We start from the raw sequence: 13,558 nt of genomic DNA, 5'->3' as shown, positions 1-13,558 counted from the left end.
CACTAATGCATATACTTATACCCTTTCTGTGCATATACTATGTAGGATGGGCACACACTGTGCATGACGGTATAGACTCTGTGTGATTAGCATACCACATGTGTGTGATGAGTCCAACCTGATGTGGAGTATATATTGTGTATGCCTCTGTGAAGGTATACCCTGAGTGTGGTGGGTCTACATTATGTGTGATGGCTGTATCTTGTGAGTAGTAGTATATAAGGCATATACAGTATGGATATAATGGGTATACTGTTATAAGTAAACATCTTGTGGCTGATAGGTATACTCTGGGGGAAGGATACACTATGTGATATGGATGCACTATGCGTGTGATGGGCATATACTATGACAAACATATGGTATGGGTTAAGTTTACAGGTAAGTGGGAGTACCTGCTACATATGGTGTATATAATAATTCATGAGTACTAGGTATATATAGTATATATAATGGATGTATTCTCTGGGATGAATATACTGTGTATAGATGTGATGAGTATATACTTTGTGAGATAATTAAGCACTGTGTGATCTGTACACTGTGGAGGTGGGGGATTTTCTGTATAGGGAAGTTGTCGTTGGGACAGGCCTACTGAATGCGTCACATGTACCCTGTGTGTATGCAGCTTAGGATGGGAATATGGGGTATGTGCCTCGTGTGAGCAGGCAGAGGGGAAGTTACCCTGCTGGGAGAGGGCGTGGCAGGAAGCAGTTGGATCTTCATCTGTTTCTAGAACCCCCAGACCCTTGAGCCCACCGACCACACTGTTTCAGGTTCTTCCTCAAGTTCTTCCTCAAATGCAACCAGAACTGCCTAAAGAATGCGGGGAATCCCCGAGACATGCGCCGCTTCCAGGTGGGTCTGAGTAGAGAGTTCTTCTCCCCTGCAAACCTGCCCTTTCCTGATGGGGTGGCCAGGGAGGCTGTGGCCCTGCCACCCTGAGAAAGGCCCCAGGGCCAGAACCCTGCGCAGACGAGTGCTTTGGAGCCTGGTGCTTGCTGGGGGTGGGGCAGCTCTGTCTCAACTTAAGCTGGCTGCCAAGGGAGGCTTCATTAGAGTCCCACTTAAGGAGATGCTAATTGTGACATTTTTACATGATTAACAACCCAGCTAATTTGCATAGCGTGAAGCAAGAGAGCAGCTGCCCTTAGCACATCCCCAACCTGCACAACCCGCCCAGTGAAGGGTAGTGGGGAGAAGGAGGTAGCCCCAATTTCCTCCCAAGAGTGGGGGCTTCTGCTGATGGGCTCTCAGGCCGATGCTCCCCCTCCATCAAAACGCTCACTCCCACTTGCCTAAGACCCATTCCTGCCTTGGAGCGCTAGGAATACAGCCTGTGGTACACATGTGGGTGCAAAAAAAGTAGCCACTCTGCCCCAGGAGTCAGAGATTTTTTTTCAGGGCTTTTGATTTTTCTAGCTCCTGGAGGTCAGTTCCCCTGGGCAGCCAGAGATTGTGCATCTGAGGGTGTCACCTAACCCAGCTGGTCCCCCTTCCACCAGCTCAGCTCCAGAGGGGCTGACGCTCTTCCCCATGCCAGTGACCCTGAACTACAGTATCCAGCCACCGGCCTCAAGTTGCCAGTGCCCCCCAGCAGTCCCTTACTGGAAGCCCCAGCCAGGCTGGCCTTGGCTCTCCCCACAGGTGGTGGTATCCACAACAGTGAGCGTGGATGGACACGTGCTGGCCGTGTCCGACAACATGTTTGTGCACAACAACTCCAAGCATGGCCGCAGGGCGCGCCGCCTGGACCCCTCCGAAGGTCAGGACCCCCAGGCCAGCCCCAGCTGCCGCGGGCACAGCCCGCCCCAGTCCCCACCTTGGCATGGGCCCCTGACCTGGCTCCTCTCCTGCCTCCCAGCTGCCACCCCCTGCATCAAGGCCATCAGTCCTGGGGAGGGCTGGACCACGGGCGGCGCCACCGTCATTGTCATCGGCGACAACTTCTTCGACGGGTTGCAGGTCGTGTTTGGGAACGTGCTCGTGTGGAGTGAGGTGGGCCACTCCCGCCGGTCTCCCTCCCAGCCTGGGGCTGGACCCTGCCCTCGCCGGGTCAGAACCCGCAGGCCTCCCCTCTCCCCTCACAGCTCATCACGCCCCACGCCATACGGGTGCAGACGCCCCCACGGCACATCCCTGGGGTGGTGGAGGTGACCCTGTCCTACAAGTCCAAGCAGTTTTGCAAGGGAGCCCCCGGCCGCTTTGTCTACACAGGTAAGGAGTCAGGGGGGTGAAGGGAGGCCCAGGGCTGTGGGATGGAGCCCCACACCACACACACCAGCCCTGGTGTAGGAGTCAGCGAATAGCCAGGCCCCCTAAGCTCCTGCTGGCACTCACCCCACATCCCAGGACACCTCCTCTCCGGACCTTCTTTCCCTGTGCTTCTGTTTCCTTCCCTGGCCTCCACGTCCTCGTCCTCAGATGCCCTGCCCGCACATTCTCTCTGCCTCCGGCATTCTCCAGAGCAACTCCCCCCACCCCCTTCACCTTCTGCACTCCCCAGTGTCTAGAACATCTCCACAGGGAGATTTATTTCAAATGCCCCCAAATAGCTTGCTGCTCCCCAAATCTTCCCGGTTCTCTTGGTTCCCCCAAGCCACCGCAGGCTTCACTTTGCATGCACACGAACACACACACACACACCTTGCATGAAGCCAGGGCGAGAAGTTAACACAAGACAGGAGTGTAAGCTACTCCTGAAGATGTGGCTTCATCCCCCTTCCCAGGTCTATCTGACCACTCGCCCGAATCCTCTCCACCACCACCGTCTGGCACTTTTCCCCATTTCCCCACCCCACCTAACAGACATTCACCAAGCCCTTCAAGGGGCGCTGGACACTCAGTAGTGACCCTACTTACTGTCGGGGGGCTCCAGGATAAGAGTGAGGGGGGAACACAGCATGGGGTGGGTAGAGTTACACAATGGAGGAGCTAGTGGTTGTCAGAGAAAACCTCCAGGCACGAGTGTGGACTAAACTGCTAAGCTGGAACCAGAGGGGTGAATAAGGAGGTAGAGATGAGGAGGAAAAAGCATCCCCGGAGAAGGAATGGCAAGTATGAAGACCGGTGAAGGAGTGCCTTATGTTTTAGGGGAAACTAAAGGAAATTCACTAAATCTAGAGTTGGAGGTGGAGAAGGTAGGTAGGGCTTTGAGGCTGGTAAGATAGGTCGGGGCCAGGCTACAGGAGGAGGTGAAGAGGAGGAGGAGGAGGAGGGCTTCGGGAGCCAGGTCAGGAGGCTGCAGCGTCCTCCCCAGAGCCCTGGGTGTGGGGCAGCCCATTCCTGGGACACAGGCATACCCCTAACGGTCAGGCGCCGCTGAGAGTCCACCAGAGCTGTGATACATGAAGACTGTTGGGTTTTTTTTTTCTTTTTTTCTAATAAATAATTCACTCCTGATAAGACCAAATGCAGACAAAACTTTCCAGTCCTGCCCCTAGGAATACTGAAGCTAATATATGTACAGTTGCCTTTTTTCTAATCACAAATGGGATCGTATAGTGCATGTGTGTTAATGCCAAGCAGCTGGCACAGGGCCTGGCTCAGTAAACATTTGTTGAATGAATGAGCAAGAAAGGAACTGAGGAAACTTCCCGAGCCTCGCTGACCCGAGTGCCCGGAGTTTTCCGAGAGGTTTGGGCTGGCCTTGGAGGAGGTCTGCAGCAAGGCTCCCGGACTGGTTGCCGGCGGGCTTGGCCCTGCTCCGGCGCCGTGCCGGGAGGGGCGTCCTCCAAACACCGCCCCTCTCCCCAGCCCTGAATGAGCCCACCATTGACTACGGATTCCAGAGGCTACAGAAAGTCATTCCCAGACACCCCGGAGACCCCGAGAGGCTGCCCAAGGTACTCAGAGGCGCGGGGCGGGGAGAAGGGTGTCCGGTGGCCGAGGGGAGAAGAGGCGGCTCCCGGCCCCTCTGCCGCCCCCGGGGCCGCCCCTCCGTCCGGCTGTTTTCCTCCTTGACCCCAGGAAGTGCTGCTGAAGCGGGCGGCCGACTTGGCGGAGGCCCTGTACGGAGTGCCCGGCGGCAACCAGGTATGGCGCCTCCGCCCGCCTCCCCGCGCCGGGCCAGGGGCTGCCCGCTTCCCGGAGCCCGCGGCTGCCCCGGCCGTGCCCGCTCTTGTTTTCGCAGGAGCTCCTCCTGAAGCGCGCAGCAGACGTGGCCGAGGCTCTGTACAGCGCCCCCCGCGCGCCCGCGCCGCTCGGACCCCTGGCCCCCAGCCACCCGCACTCCGCCGTCGTGGGCATCAACGCCTTCAGCAGCCCGCTGGCCATTGCCGTCGGGGACGCCACGCCAGGGCCGGAGCCGGGTGCGTCCCGCCGCCCTCGCCCTCCCAGCCGCCGGCGCAGCTCGGACTGCCCCTTCCCTACCGGCGCGCGCCGCTGACGGCCGCTCTCCCGCAGGCTACGCGCGCAGCTGCGGCAGTGCGTCCCCCCGTGGGTTCGCGCCCAGCCCGGGCTCGCAGCAGAGTGGTTACGGCGGCGGCCTCGGAGCTGGCCTCGGCGGCTACGGGGCGCCGAGCGTGGCCGGCCTCGGTGTGCCCGCGTCCCCCAGCTTCCTCAATGGCTCCACGGCCACATCGCCCTTCGCCAGTGAGTGTCCCCTGACCCCCGGGGAGGGGGGGAGGGACCAGGCCCCGGGGAGCAGAATGGGGCTCAGCCCAGCTCCATCCTAGCCTATGAGGGGTGGGGGGAGCTCCTGTCACCTGTCGCATGAGCACCGGCCCTGGCCTTGCCCTCAGAGGCAAGGGCAGCCCTCTCTGTGTTCGACCTCTCTCTGCCTTTGGAGACCCAGCCCTCAATCCCGGCGCCGGGGCACTTCTTGCACTTTTAGTTCTCTTTGCTGACAGCAGTTGTGCACATCGCTTCTAGCCTTCCCCTCCTACTGAAACGAGCTTTAACACGGGGACGTCCTGCGTAAACCTAGTGGACCGCCTACCTTTCCATCTTATGCCAGGACTTCAGGAGGAGGGCTGGTGCCCCCTGCCGGAAGCCTGAGGGAACTCAGGGCCCAAGAAAAGTAGGTTTCCACCTGGTCCCACGCCCCCCAGGAGAGGCAGACGTGGCTCCCAGCAATCTGGTTGGGCAGAGCAAGAATTCTGTGTAGTCAGACACCTGGATTCACAGTTTGATTGTACAAATCAGGAGCTGTCTGACATTCAGCAAGTTACTTTACTTCAGTTTCCTCTCTGTAAAACTGGATCAGTACCACCTGTTGCCTAGGGTTTTTCTCAGACCTGAATGTGCCACTGTGCATAAAGGACCCAGATGCAGTTCAGAAAGAGTGTGTGAATTTGCATCCCAGCACTGGCTGTGGGCATTAACCATATTCTGTCTGGCTTCTTGGGGTGGGCAGCTCAGAGCTGGGTGGATGGGCGACAGGGCATTTATGCTTTTACCATGTACTGCCCTCAAGTCCCTCCTTCCAACAGCAAGTTCCAGAACAGCCTGTCTGCAGGTTCTTATAGCTTAGCTATTCAGCAGACATGTTTTTAAAGCACCCAGCTTGGGAGACAGCTCCACCCCTGCTCACCTACAAGGAGCCTCCCCCATCAATTGTAAGAGAGATTGCACCTTGAGTCCTGGGAGACACTGTTGTGCCAGAGGAGTGGGGAAGGCTGGCCAAGAAGGCTTTACCTGCCATTACTTCACCTGTCCCCTGTCATATGTATGCTATTGCTGAAGACCAACATATCTGGCACCTGCCTAGCCTTCCTTCCCATGGCCTACATCCTGAGTACTGCTGTTTTTGGCTGTGGGTTTGAGTCTGGCTCTCTACCTCTGGTCTGAGCTCAATGTCTGGGACCAGAAGCCCCATGTTGCTGGTGTCCACACAGACCGTGACCCTCCGGTATCCCCACCAAGACTCCTGTCTCCCCTTTGCTCAGGCCAGGCTCCATTGCTCCTACTTTCCTTCAGTTCTGGACAGTATTCTTACCACCTCTCTCAGGGTGCCCCCCAGGTCGAAGCTGGTGGAGTTTGGAACACCAGCCTCCCTTCTCCGCCGCACACACAGTGCAGTCAGCAGTGGAGGAGCACACTGCCCCAGTGGGCAAAAGCCAGCCACCTGGGGTCTTTCCATTCAGCCAGGAGATCAAGAATTCTACAGCTGCTTAAGCCTCACTCCAGCATCAACTGAGGATACCCTGGGCTGGCCTGAGGGTCAGTCCCATCTGGTGGGATTGTCCTGTCCAGTCCCCATCCACTCCCCCTTGTGCACGATGCTGTGTGGTGAAGCTCCAGTGGGCATCATTCTCATTGAGTTTGCCAGGACGTGCCTGTAATGACCTCCAGAACTGTCCCTGCCAGAGGCTGTCTGCTTGGACCTCCCCTCTGTCTTCTGCTTCAGCCACCAGCAGCCGTGGACTGAACCACAACTCCCAGTACTACCCAAGCTACAAAATGCGGCTGTGAGCTCTGGGCCTTGAGAGATACAGTACATTTTCTGGCATTTATTTCAAGCCCTCCACGGAGCTCCATGGGCCTCATCAGCTAGCAGTCAGCATTGTCTTAAAAGGAGATGGTGATCCATGGGGCTGAGTACATTTGGAACAGGGGCAGCTGTTGAAGGCATCACTGTTCCAAAGAGGGGGGGTGGGGGGTGTTCTGATACCAAAAGCAGCTTTCTCAGGCTGCTGGTTTCTTTCAGGAAACCCCCACCCTCATCCCATTGCCTGCTGCCTGGACAACACTCAAATCACAGTCTTATTGGTCTTTAGAAGAGAGAGGCAGGGGATTGTGTTCAGATGAGGTTGTAGAAAGGGGAATCCAGAGATAGCCTGGGCAGGAGCCCCCAAGACAGGAGGCTGCAAGAAGGAGGGGCAGGCAAAGGCTGTGTGCAGGAGGCTCTCTGACTATTCCCAGGAGAGCAAGCCACAGCCATGGGGGCTAGGGGGTTAGAAAACAGGAAGATCTGAGGATTTGGATCCCTGTACCTTTCTTTAAAATTGACCTGCTGCAAGAGGGAGATACAGGAGGCCTCCAGGACCAGGGCTGAAGATGATGAGGACCTGCATTAAGCTGGAAAAGAACAAAGTGTCGGGGGTCGGGGGGAGTGTAATTGGTAAGGGGAACATATTTGGGGGGGAGTAAAGGTTCTTGTGTAAGCTGTGATCCTGGACAGAGGGGCCTTATAACAAGAGTCTATGTGTACCCCCCCAAACTTCATCCCTGACCAGTTGCCCCAGTTCTGCTATGAACCCTGACCTTTGACTCTAACCTTGATGCCCCAGGGCCCATCAGTGTTTCTTAGCATCTCAGAATCCCAGTGGTCTTCAGCAGGAATCCTAACCTGTTCCATTTCTTGCTCATCCCTCATCTTTGCGGGCACCTCTCAGTATCTGGTTTTGTTGGATGTTCTGGTTTTGCTTTCGTTTTTTGGGTTTTGTTTGTTTGTTTGTTTTTAACCTCCTCTGGCCCTATCATCCCCAACGCTAAGAAAGGGTCTCCAGAACCCCCAAAAGGGCAAGTGCTAGCCCGCAACCCCAGAGGCTCCCAGCCTGCCTCCAGACTCTACCCTGTACTGGTCTCCCCAGGACCCTCACAGCCCCCAGTGAGAGCTGGGCCTGGCACCCAGGTCAGCAGCCCGCACAGGGCATACTGCTCACGCCAGGGCAGCAACCGAGCTGCTCACTCTGGTGCTGTCTCCCTGTTGTGTCTCCCACCGCCTTCCCTGCTGCTCCTGCCCCTCCCTGCCCTGGAGTCATGCCCTCTAGCCCCCCGCTGGCCGCTGCCTCCTCCATGGCCCTCCCAGCGGCTGCCCCCACCACCAGCGTCTTCTCCTTCTCACCTGTCAACATGATCTCCGCTGTCAAACAGAGGAGTGCTTTCGCTCCCGTGCTGCGCCCACCCAGCTCCCCACCCCAGGCCTGCCCCAGAGCCCACGGAGAGGGGCTTCCAGGTGAGTGTTCCGTGCCTCCTCGCTGGAACCTGGTAGAGCAACTGGGCCTGCGCGGCCCACTCCATCCACATCTCACAAGAGCTTCAAGCCAGGTGACTAGTTCTCCCTGGGGATTGCAGAGGAGGGAGCTCCGCAGGGGTTCAAGGAGGTCCATCTGGACCCCACTTCCCTGGGCCTCATAGCTTGGGACGGTCTCACTCTGGACCATCAAGGAGACAACAATACCAGTTGGAGAAGGTCTAGAAACCACTTCAAGGCCTCATCCAGTTGAGCCAGAGTAAAGACCCAACATGCAGAGCTGGAAGAACCCCACCATGGGCTGCATGCATTTTACCTGTACCTCCCTGTGTCCACTGGAGGATAGCATACACCACTGTGACAGACCAGGTCACTTGCTGGATGGAGGGGGACTGACCTTAGATAAGGTTTAGCCCAGCTTCACCTTCCCCATTTTACAGATAGGGAATTGAGACCAGGTCACCTCTCCCGCAGCCCATTAGTGAAATGATTGTTATTTGCCATTTATCAATCTCCTCCAAGTCAACATCCAACTTAACAAAGCCTGGGTTCTAACCAGTAGTGTATATAGCAAGTCAAAAAGAATTGCATCCCTTAGAATAAGATGACTCGGGGTGGGCTTGTTAGATGATGCTCTAGGATAATTCAAAGTGGAACACAGTTATATTTAGCCTTGTCTCCAAGTTTTGGATAATTTCTCTTAACCTAAGTGTGTTTGGAGCTTAAAATGCAGGGAATGGGAAGGACAGAAGGCCACCAGTTTCTCCTGCAGCAAACCATGGGAAGGGGGTTAGAAAGAGGCAAGGGTGATGGAAGTGATGAATTTCGTGGGGATGTGGGAGGAAGACATGCTGCTACCGCTGCATTAGGTATCTGTACTCCTGGGGGCTGACCTCCTCCCTTTGCTGTCCTGATACATGGCCATCTGCTTCCTCACCTTGAGACAGGCCCTCTGAAGGAGACAGGCTGGGAAGAAGAGCCCAGAGTCATGTCTCTCGATTGAAGAAACTAGGGGGGCAAGGGCTTGGGGCTGTACCTCCTACGAGGTCTGGGGGGCACACCTCACCTAACTGCAGTGCTGGGCCTAGGCTGGGACTGCGGGTGGCTGACTACCTTCAAGGCTCTTGATAGCTCTGCCCTCAAAAAGTGCCATATGTCCTGCATGCTGCCCCCAGTCGAGAGGGGCACAGGCTACACATGGCTTATGGCTCCCCTGCTTGGTTACTGCAGACCAGCCTTTTGAAGATTCTGACAAGTTCCACTCTCCAGCTCGGGGGCTTCAGGGCCTGGCGTACTCCTAATTATGGTAGGTCTCTGGCTGAGTCTTGCCTCCCTTCCTGACCTTGGATGGGCTCTCTCCAAAAGACTTTAGCAGGGATGGGGAGTTGGGGTCCATGTCTCTATCTCCAGGGCCCATCTAGACAGCTGTCAGGGCCACATAGCCAGCCCAGTGGCCCAGGCTGAACAAGAGGCGAGAAGTGGCTTCCTGTCCCCTTGCAGCCAGCCTTCCTACAGGACCTTCGTCTTTTCCTCTCCCCACCAGGTCTACAGGTGTTGTCCCCACTGAGCCCGGACTAGGGGTCCCTCCAGGATTCACACCCATGCCCTGGATGGCAGCACAGACAGATGCAGGGCCAGGGCTGCAGGCAGACTTCAACCCACAGGCCTGAACAGGGAGAGGCCTTCCTCCCTGTGCTCAAGGGCCCCTCAGTCCCACAGGCTTCTCTCACCTCCCTTGAGGCTGGTTGGAAGCCCCAGCACTGTGCTGATGCTCTTGTTAGGAGAGCATCCCGTGGAGGTGCTGGATGCCTGACTTCAATTGCTGGGTCGGTTCCTCTGGAAGAGATGGACCTTGTGCAGACCAAGGGCATCTGGTGACAGGAGCATGGGATGGGGAGTGTGATGAGCTCAGGGAGAGGTGGCCTGGGAAGGTCCTGTTTGAGTCTGACCCATCTCAACCATCCCAGCATCCCAACTACTCTCCAGGACGAGGGGTGGTGCCCAGCAGCCTCAAGAGGCCTGCCTAGGCTCCCATGGAGCTTCTGACAGCCACTTGATTCTGTGGCTGCCCCACTCCCTTTGAGTCCTGAGCATTCATGCTTGCCACATCATGAATCCCAGTGGGGGCTTTGGGCATGAAGGGTGCAGAAGAGGAAGTGCCAGGCCCCCTGGTTGTGGATCTTGCCCTCAGTGGATGTCTCATGGACTCTGGCCCCACACACAGATGACTCTGGCTGGCCCCATAGAACCATGGAACGGGTCCAGCTGCCCCTGGGCTCATACTCTGCTCTGCTGAGGTTGGAGAAAACAATAAACACAAGTGCAGGTGGCCACCCAGCCTCTCTTGTCTGCTTCCTTGGTGTGGGTCTGCTTTTCTCAGCAGCTCTGCAACTCTAAACCATGCCCCTGGGCAGCCTTCTTATACGTTGGACTTTTTCAACAGCATCAGAGTTCAACTGAGCAAGTATTCCCTGCCCCATATCTGCTCTTGGGTACTGAATTGGGGGGTTTGGGGAGGGGTGGGAAGACCCAGGACACGGGCTCAGCCCTGAGAGCTCTGGCTGGGAGCCCATTCTGGGCACTGAGGACTCAGTCCCCCAGCTGTCTGAGCAGGACCGAAGTTGGGGGTGTCAGAAGGACATTGCTGGGAACCAGAACAGAGCCAACTAAATACTACCCAGATGTACAGAGGCTCAGAAGTGAAATCCTTCCTGACTGGAGGCTGCTGGGTGGGGCAAATTTTGGCTCCTAGGATTGCCTGATTAAGTGACACCCCAAACCTCCTCCCTCCTTCCCGGGACTAGGCACTTTCCAGCTCTCCTGTCTCAGAGTTTGGGAGGATGGGTGGTAGAAAGGCAAGATTTCCAGGCTCATCTACCCAACTTCTAGGATGCATCCCAGTTGTCCGCCTGAAATGTGTTCCCTAGACCCCAAAGGCCTAGCTTTCTGACACTGGAAGCCACTTTTTTGATGCGCTGTCCAGAGATCTCAGGGTCCAGCTCCAGGCCTCAAGCTTCCTTCTCTCTCCTCCCGACAGCAGTCCTTCGCTCTGGCCTCTGGAAATCTGTCCTTCCCCAACGTATGAGCCCATGCCTTGCAGCCCTCTGGACAAATAATACTTGCCAAGGCAGATAGGCTGGCCCTGTCCTTTAGAGGCCTCCACTTTCTTCGTTTGTGTTCCTGCCAATAGCTGGGATTCATCTCACCCGGGGCCCGTGATGGGATAGCCTCCTACCTAAGAATCCTGCTTTATTCTCAGTGCTTGCCTGGCCTCCCCTCAGTTCCTGCCTTCAGCCTGTGCTGCAGCGCCCCAAAGCCTGCCAGCCATGCCCTGCTCCATTCAGGCTGTGAGCAGTTTCCACGGTCCAGGGCCCTCCCAGGTTGATCACCTGCTGAGCGCTAATCTGTACCAGATGCAGGTTATTACTGGTTCCTGGAATGGGTCAGGTGCTGTGGTTGGTATAAATAAGATGTGATATTTGTCCTCGTAGATCTCACAACTGTCCTCAAGCCACCATTTGAGTCAACACTGCCCACTCCTGGGAATTCCCTGGTGGTCCAGTGGTTAGGACTGTGCACCTCCACTGCCAGGGGTCCTGGCTTAGGGAACTAAGATCCCACAAGCAGCACAGTGTGGCAGGTTAGAGAGAGAGAGGTAGATAGATAGATAAATACTGCCCACTCCCTCATCCACAGCAGGCAGAGCTAATCATTATGACGTTTGCTCTGGACTGAATTGTGTCCTCTCAAAATTCATACATGGACCCCAAACCGCTCTGCCTTTGTGGCTATATTTGGAGACAGGGCCTTTAAGGAGGTGATTAAGGTTAAATAAGGCCATAAGAGTGGGGCCCTAATCTGATAGAACTGTGTCCTTGTATGAAGAGGAAGAGACTCCAGAGCTCTCTGTCCACTATGTGAGGACACAGGCGAGAAGGCGGCCACCTACAAGTCAGGAAGAGTCCTCACCAGGAATCAAATCAGCTTGCACCTTGATCTGGGACTTCTAGCTTCTGAAACTATGAGAAAATACATTTCTTTGTTTAAGCTGCCTAGTCTATGGTATTTTATTATGGCAGCCCAGGCTGACTAACACGGTGTTCTTCCCGCATGCCTTGGTTTTGGTTCCCCAAGAAGCAGAACCTGAGACAGGTTCCCTGCTGGAGAACTCTGGAAGACAGTGTAGAACATAACTCAGGGTTTTCCCACCCAAGGGGCAGAGGATCTGGGATATTGACCCTCCAGCCCTCACCTGTCACTGCCTGGGGGCTGCTCCCAGGAGATTAACTCTCTGACACTTCAGACCTGCCTGTCCCTCCTGCAGAGAAAAAGCCACCAGTAGACTTTGTTGTAGGATATTGTAAGCAAATTCTGGAACAGTGAGTCTGAGGGGATATGGACAAGTAGAACCAACAGTTCTATGCCACAGACCCACCGGGGTCACAAAATCAGTTTTAACACAGTCTCTAGTCAGGGCCATCACTTGAGATGAAACCTATTAACCAAATCTGGCAAATATCACACCAGGTCTTTTTGTAGCCAATAAATCAGTGAGGAGTGAGTGAAACAGGACCATGAGTCATGGGTCAGTACAAGACAAGCCTCCAGCCAAGTCTGGGCCTGCATCTGGATCTGCAGCAACTCCAGCAAAGCAACAAGGGCATTTTTTTCTGGACCTCACAGCCAGAACACCTCTCTGGACTTCCAACATTCTCTAGTCGAAAGGGACTCCATTCTCCATAGATCCAGCCATCCTGAGTCAGGACGATATTAACCTGAGTGGCAGAAGCTTGGTCTTGATCTTACATAAATCTGTATGGAGAACCCACTGCCCAGTAAATGCTAGCATATTTATTTATTTATTTTTGGCTGCATTGGGTCTTCGTTGCTGCGCATGGGCTTTCTCTAGTTGCAGCGAGCAGGGGCTACTCTTCGTTGGGGTATGCGGGCTTCTCAGTGAGGTGGCTTCACTTTTGTGGAGCACGGGCTCTAGAGCGCAAGCTCAGTAGTTGTGGCGCACGGGCTTAGTTGCTCCACGGCATGTGGGATCTTCCTGGACTGGGGTTGAACCCATGTCCCCTACATTGGCAGGCAGATTCTTAACCACTGCACTACCAGAGAAGTCCCATCTTGGATTTTCTTAAGTTGATCATTATGTCATCTGTAAAGGATAGTCTTATTTCTTCATTTCCAATCCTTATTTCTTTTCTTTCCTTTTCTTGCCAAAATACACCACTGGTGCCTTCAATACAATGTTAATTAGAAGTAGTGTTAGTGGGCAATTTTATTTTGCTCCTGATCTCGAAAGGTAAACTTCTAACATTTAAGTATCATATTTGGTTTTATAGCATCCTTCTATTCCTAAGTTTCTAAAAAAAAATTTAATTATGAATAGATGCCAAATTTTATGAAATGCTTCTGTGCATACATTGAGAGAATCATGTGAATTTCTCCATTATTTTGTTAACGTGCTGAATTACATTCATTATATGTCTAATGTTAAACCACTGCATTAACTGCATTAATTGTATGCTTAATGGTACACTTCCATGTCTCCTTTACCCAGGGTATACCATTTGTTAACATATAGCCCCATTCTCTCTCTCTCTCTCTCTCTCTCTCTCTCTCTCTCTCTTTCTG

At 54.7% G+C, this 13,558-nt stretch overlaps 1 protein-coding gene across 6 annotated transcripts in view; it reads left to right on the top strand.

Moving 5' to 3' along the window:
• The window catches only part of EBF4 (EBF family member 4), a 54,231-nt gene extending 43,980 nt beyond the window's left edge, over positions 1–10,251 (top strand). Inside the window, exons 8-18 of one of the 6 annotated variants that reach the window (XM_059037703.2) lie at positions 777–858; positions 1,648–1,765; positions 1,865–1,998; positions 2,091–2,217; positions 3,757–3,845; positions 3,970–4,035; positions 4,133–4,310; positions 4,405–4,593; positions 7,703–7,900; positions 9,149–9,224; positions 9,462–10,251. In XM_059037703.2, coding sequence (XP_058893686.1) covers positions 777–858; positions 1,648–1,765; positions 1,865–1,998; positions 2,091–2,217; positions 3,757–3,845; positions 3,970–4,035; positions 4,133–4,310; positions 4,405–4,593; positions 7,703–7,900; positions 9,149–9,219 — 1,252 coding nt within the window. In that variant the 3' untranslated portion in view covers positions 9,220–9,224; positions 9,462–10,251. Of the gene's footprint in view, positions 1–776; positions 859–1,647; positions 1,999–2,090; positions 2,218–3,756; positions 3,846–3,969; positions 4,311–4,404; positions 4,594–4,872; positions 4,967–7,702; positions 7,901–9,148; positions 9,225–9,461 lie in introns of those variants that run through there. The other 5 variants (XR_010836412.1, XM_067012488.1, XM_067012487.1 and 2 more) reach the window with 5 other exon arrangements.
• The last annotated feature ends 3,307 nt before the right edge of the window (positions 10,252–13,558 follow it).

Source organism: Kogia breviceps, chromosome 14, assembly GCF_026419965.1.
Source record: "Kogia breviceps isolate mKogBre1 chromosome 14, mKogBre1 haplotype 1, whole genome shotgun sequence".
NCBI lineage: Eukaryota > Metazoa > Chordata > Mammalia > Artiodactyla > Physeteridae > Kogia > Kogia breviceps.
Note: the sequence above shows the minus strand (reverse complement) of the source record. Positions and strands in the feature narration are given on the sequence as shown.